The 6,276-nt window shown below is 40.6% G+C and overlaps 1 protein-coding gene across 1 annotated transcript; it reads right to left on the bottom strand.

The window, feature by feature from the left end:
• Window positions 1-4,098: 4,098 nt before the first annotated feature.
• On the bottom strand, window positions 4,099-5,570 carry LOC133733839 (E3 ubiquitin-protein ligase PUB23-like). Its single transcript, XM_062161483.1, has one exon. It carries the CDS (start codon window positions 5,426-5,428, stop codon window positions 4,208-4,210), a length of 1,221 nt encoding a protein of 406 aa, XP_062017467.1. The 5' UTR covers window positions 5,429-5,570; the 3' UTR covers window positions 4,099-4,207.
• Between the last annotated feature and the right edge of the window lie 706 nt (window positions 5,571-6,276).

Raw genomic sequence — 6,276 nt, 5'->3', positions numbered from 1 at the left:
CCCCAAGCCGCCGTCGCCGCCTGGAACGCCGCTGCTGCGTCGCCGTCCGCACTTTAGCAAAGTGCGGACGTCCGCTTCAGAACCGGCCTGTATATATATATATATATATATATATATATATATATATATATATACAGGCCCGATCAAGGGCGGACGTCCGCACTGTCGCTAAAGTGCGGACGTCGACGCAGCAGGCGGCTTCCAGCGGCGACGGCAGCGCGGGGCTTGCAGGAGGGAGGCCAGAGGCGTCCCGGACCGTTCTGGGCACCGTTCGAGGTCGGAGGAGGTCGGGCTTACCGGTTTCTGGGCAGCCACCTCACCTGCAACTGCAGGTTCTGTGCAGCACCGAAAAACCCGTCGCCGGCGACTCCACCCGACCGAAGACCCCTCCGCACGACCCCTGGCCTCCCTCCGGCAAGCCGTGCCGTGCCGTCGCCGCTCGATCGAGGCCGGAGCAGCGACGTCCGCACTTTTTCTGGGTTGCGGACGTCCACTCTCGAACGGCTCCGTATATATATATATATATATGGGCAACAGAGAACGATGGGCTTCAAACAATTATCAAATATCAAGTATCGAGGAAATATTGATGGTCTGAAAAATAAAAAATTCGTTGAAAATATCGGTATCCTTAAATGTTCGAGAGCGAATTTCCATCAGTGGGAAGAAGTATAAAATTTTTAAATGAAGCTTTACTGTAGGAATGATTTTATTTACATGTCCCTTTTTTCTTCATACACATTCCCATTTAGCTTTTCTTTTTTGGTAAAACTAAATTCCCCTAATACCCTTTCAAGAACGTAAATAAATAAAAAATAAAAATAAATATAAATCAAGGAGAGAGACGCTGTGAACAAGATAGAAGTTGCAAACTGGGTTGACGAGCTATGAAATCAAGGGGGCAAAACTTTTTTTCTTCTCCTACGTACACCAATATTTGTATCTAGTCTTATTTTTCCAGATTAATTGTTAAAAATTATGGTTTATCTTTCCTATGAAAACTACAAGAATTGATCTTTAGTCTTGATGTTCTTCATGATTTCTATGACACTAATTTTGATGAGAACGAATTGATCAGCTTGATTGGGTTAGTTGGCTTATACAGTTTTGTTAAGATAGTTTTCTTCCATGAAGTTTTGTTGAATTGCATTCAATTTGAAGTTAATTAACTAATTGCCTAGTGACCAAGTGATGAAACGGTTTGAATAGAAGATTGTGATCGATCTTGTATTATTCCACTTCGATTTTGAGTTCACCTGAATTCCATAATTGTAAGTGGAGCAATATTGAGAATGAGACGGATTGAAGGAAGATCAATATGTAGATGGAAAAAATTACCAAAAAAAAAAAATTTGGTGTGTGAATAAAATTTCTCTTACTATAGATTTGTTTGATAAATTAATGTAATGTCTTTGAAAAGAACATGTATAACAAACTTCATTACACTATAAGGAGTAGTGATTTAGGGTAATTTAATATCCTCTGATAACAGCGTTATTTTTAAAATTTAACTTAAGCAATTTTAATTTATAACTTTTCATTATTCCAAGAAATAAAGAAACAATATAGAGAGTACAAAGAGGCCTCCGATTTTCTTGGAGTGACCTTAGTTTTACGAAACCTAGGTTTCGTGTTGCTGGCGGCGGTGAACCTTCACTCCTCAGACCAGGCAAGGCTGCGGCGGCGGTGCGGAATTGGGCCTGGATCGGGTCTGGTTCGGCGGCGGCGGTGTGGTTCCGGATTGTTCCAATCGGGCTCTGGGTTGGTGTAGATCGGGATCTGAGCAGTTGATTGTGGTGGTGCTTCCGGTGTAGGGCTCGGCGGTTTCTAGGCTTAGCACAGCGGCGGAGCCCTCCCGAACGTGTGGATCTTTAGAGCGGCGGGGATTCCTTTTCCGGCCGATTCTTGATGTGCTCATATTGTCATATATTTTTATGCCTCTTAATCTTGGTTTTTATGTTTAGTTCTCCTTATTTATGATTCATTTACATCTTTTAGTGTTTTTGTAGGTTTGTTACATAGAAAGAAGAAAAGAAGCCAAAATGAGCTAAGTAGGATTGAAAAGACAATGTGCAATATGAGACTGGGAATCTGTCTGTGCAGAACATCCAACTTCGCCGAATTACTGGGAGTTACTCAAATCGAATCAGACAATGAGCCTTATATGCATCGAAAGCTACGGATGTCTACTTTCTGTAGAATTTTACGGATCTCGATTTCGATTCTTCTAGAGTAAGTTATGATTATTTGAGTGAAGATAGGTCGGACAGGAAATATGCTCGGGAATTTACAACCATTCGTGGAGAACTCAAGTTTCGTGGCACAACATCATCAATCCTAATGTTTCAAGGAAGTTAATTCAGATGAGGATTCAATGATGAACTTATTCTTACTTCTACAAGAGATATTTCAAGGTTTTCCCATTCCAAATGAAGAAAGGAATCTAAACCCAAGTTTTACAAGGAAACATGAAGCCAAAGATGAGCAGAAATCTTCCCTATATAAGGGAGCACGAATTTACATGAGATGAGAGTCTCGGAGCACAATGTAGACGCCTAAGGAGCGGAGACGACTCATCGATCTTCCCCTTCTTTTCCTTTCCATTCTTTTTATGTTTTTTTTTTAGTTATATTTTGTTAAACTTTTTCTAGGGTTAAGATGATGTCCTATCATGATTGCTTATGTACTTTGATGATTTATTGATGGATTTATAGTTTCTTTATGATGAATTCTTAGTCACTATTTGAATTGATGCTTTATGTTTAAGTTATTTGATTGATCACCTTAGGGCTTTGCATCTAGTAATTAGAAGATGAATTTGAGGCGTACCTGCAATATAATTCAAATTAGCTTCTTGTGATTAAGAGTTGTGAATTACATTATTGTCATACCTGAAGTAATGATTTGCATGATTCTCTTGTTTTCTAGAACGTAATGAGTCCTAAGTGTTAAATTTATGCCGTACCTGGATAAACTGCATGTTAGGATATACGACCTCTGCCGTACCTGGAGATAATCATACACTTAAGGAAAGCTATGGTCTAAGTGCCGTACCTGGACTTAGATACGGGAATTGTCATCAAAAGGAACAAAAGAATCTGTTAATTACATTGAAACATAAATAGGATTGTTAGTGGTTCATTTCGAAACCCTAGGTTTTATCATTATTTGTTTGTTTCTTTAATTCTCAAATTATTTGTTTATTGAAAAAACCTTATAACCATATCTTCTTTAGTTTGATTGTTTATGTGTTTTTGTGTTTGGATTAATTAGGTTAGGATTTAAATTAATTATCAATCCTCAGTTGGAACGACCTCGTACTTGCACACTATACTAACGACGATTCGTGCGCTTGCGAGTTTTAACTAAAATTTCACAACAATTCTCAGTGCAGGCTCGGGTATCTTCTTCTTGATTCCGGGCGGTTCTTTTGAGTGAGTACTTGATTCTCGGTTACGTGTAGCAGAGAGGCACCAGGCTTGATGGTGTTGCACTGTTGGAACGGCCGGCCACCAGAGCTGTGGTCGAAGGGCTTGCCGCCGAAGGACATGGCGGCGGCGGAGGCAAAGGAGCAAGATGAGGCTCCTATTCTGCTGGCTTGGGTTTGGGCCTAGGCTCAATCTTGGGCTGATGGGCCTGTTTGATTTTCTTTCTGCTAGACAAGACTGGACTTGGGCTTGGGTCAAGGCAATTGGGGCCCTAATGTATTAGGGTATGAGTCTGTGTAAGGTTGGCTTAACTTCTATGAGTCTTCTATGACGTTTCTAGTCTCTTGCTTGTACCACAATTGCTTGATTGGCAAGTGAGGGCTAGTTAAATGATTTATTTTCCGTAGGAGGCGAGGTTTTTTCATTCTTGTATAGGCTCGCTTAAATGTGAGCGACCCAGTGATCTTTAAAGGTTTGCTTTAGCTTAGGTAGGTTACTCCGGATTTTCTTGCCGGATTTCGTATGTAAGTTTGGTAGACTTCAGCATTTTTGCTGTTGATCTAATGAATTCAACTTCTATTTAAAAAATATATATATATATATATATATATATAGAGTACAAATTTCTACGAAGACACTAAAACATCATTTGAGGGATATTATTTTCTATTCTTGAACTCCTGATTCAATAAAAACCCCACTGTATACCTCCAAAACTGAGCTACATGCTTAGCTCCAAGAATAAATTCTGCACAAAAACAATAGCTATGATCTGATCGTTATGTGGAAGACGATGTTGGTGGATAAAAGGACAACAAATGAGCAGGAACGCATGGAGAACTCTTCCAAACCCTAGAGTGCAATTCGAGAATCTCCCTAGCCTTCTCTTTGGTCTTAAACCTACAATCCACTTGAAGCACTAAACACAACTTGGCCACCACACCTACTTGCAACATTTCCATAACAACTGCAGAAGTTGCAGAGAATCTACAAATGGAAAACAATATCCTCACCGCCCTGTCGCTCGCCACGTGCGAAACCCTAAATATCTTCTTGGACACGATGGCTAGCCCCGCCGCGTGCCTCAATAACTCGGCTCGCCCTTCCGCGCATCGACAGAGCTGGTCCAAAGAGATTAGTATCAGCTCACATGCCCTCTTCTCTTGAGTCTCGAGAAGAGCCTCTATGAGGATCGAAACTGCGCCTCCTTCCACGGCCTTTATTCGGTTCCTTCCCCATGGACATAGCTCCAAAAGAAGCTTCAATGCAGCTTTAAATGCTTGCTGTGAGATCTGATCTCGTACCACATTCATAGTCTCGATGAATAACTCAACTGTGGCACTCATCAACCGCATCGGATTTGCCAATTCGAAAACAGACCTCAATAAAATAGTTGCATGAGCTCGAGATTGGTAATCACCTCGTTTTAATACTTGCACCAATGAATCTATGATCTTCTCCCCATCTTTGCTCATTAGATCTTTGAGACGAGATTCCGAGCTTCTGAGATGGCACAAGACTTCGACAGCCACTTTCATTATGGATTGGTCGGCGTTGCTTATCAAAGAAGCAACGTATTCTACTGCTCCTGCTGCCTCCAAAGAGTTCTTGTTTCTTTCACCGTGGTTTACGGCCAGGGATCTGAGCCTTTTGAGGCATTGGAGCTGCGTGTGGGGGAGCTTCCTCGCTTGGTCGATCAGCTTAACGATCTGGGTCTTGTCAAGCTGCGATGTTGGCGTTGGTATCCGCTCGACCCCATGAGATGCGTTGAGGGTGCACCAAGCTTGGATTATGCGACGAAGATTGTGGTTGGGAGTGAGATCTGCGTCGAACAATTGTTGTTTGGTGACAGGGCAAGCCTTGTTCTTGCCGGACGATAACCATCTCTCGATGCTTTCCCGATCGTATGTAATCCCAGTAGAGACCGTGACGGGATCTCTCATGACTTCAAGAGAGATGGGGCAGAGAAAGTGGGACGGAATATCAAATTCGGCCTCCATTTTAGGCTTCTTGTACAGAAGAAAGCAAGGAGGTAATTGTACTAATTATAGCAAGGAAGTGATGTGGAAGTGTTGGAAAAGTAAACAAGCTAGAGAGAATTGGAGAGACGATGACTTCTGGACAGGAAGATAAAGCTCAAAATTGGACACACTTAATTGAATGAAGAGATCTGACTCTCAAAATTGTCAAACAGTTGAAGTTTGGCTATATCTTTGGCCGGGAAGAGAAGGCTTATATATGAGAGGAGGAGAGGTGATGCAAGTTGTCAACTAATAGAGAAAGTCAACACACGGAAATTGAAATTTAATGCTTGTCCATTATTATGCCAATTAATTAGGACCTTTTCCAAGCTTTTGGAAGAAGAACTCGTACGACGACTTTGATAAGCTAATAAATAAACCCACAAATGCAACTGTAGTGATATGTTTTCGATTGTACAAGGTAATGTTTTCTTAATAGACATGTCAAACTGCTAATGACAAATAGTTTCACACTGAGATATGATTTCCACTTCTTATAAAATTAAGATTTTCCTATTATTAAAACAAAACAAAACACTTTTGCCAAAAAAAAAAAAAAAAGTTTACTTGCGTTAATAAAAAAACTGTTAATTAAACAAATCAATAGCTAAAACACTACATATGACGTAGATACACTAAAATTTTAACTCCCATGCCACTTCGTCAAGTAATGCTCATTAAAGCACACATGTCACTTTGTAACGAAAGTCTTCTTGTGTCGTGGAAGACAAGCCGCTCATCTAAACACACAATTATGTTACAAACAAAATGTCACTTCTAGAAAAAAAAAAAAAAAAAAAACTTGGAGAAAAATGAACTTCCAGCCT

The sequence above is a fragment of the Rosa rugosa genome, chromosome 2, assembly GCF_958449725.1.
Source record: "Rosa rugosa chromosome 2, drRosRugo1.1, whole genome shotgun sequence".
NCBI classification, from domain to species: domain Eukaryota; kingdom Viridiplantae; phylum Streptophyta; class Magnoliopsida; order Rosales; family Rosaceae; genus Rosa; species Rosa rugosa.
The sequence above is the reverse complement of the archived record's forward strand: the minus strand, read 5'-3'. Positions and strand labels throughout refer to the sequence as shown.

Bases quoted from the DNA above. Each gene is read 5' to 3' on its own strand.
- LOC133733839 (XM_062161483.1), bottom strand. From the start codon at position 5,428: ATGGAGGCCGAATTTGATATTCCGTCCCACTTTCTCTGCCCCATCTCT.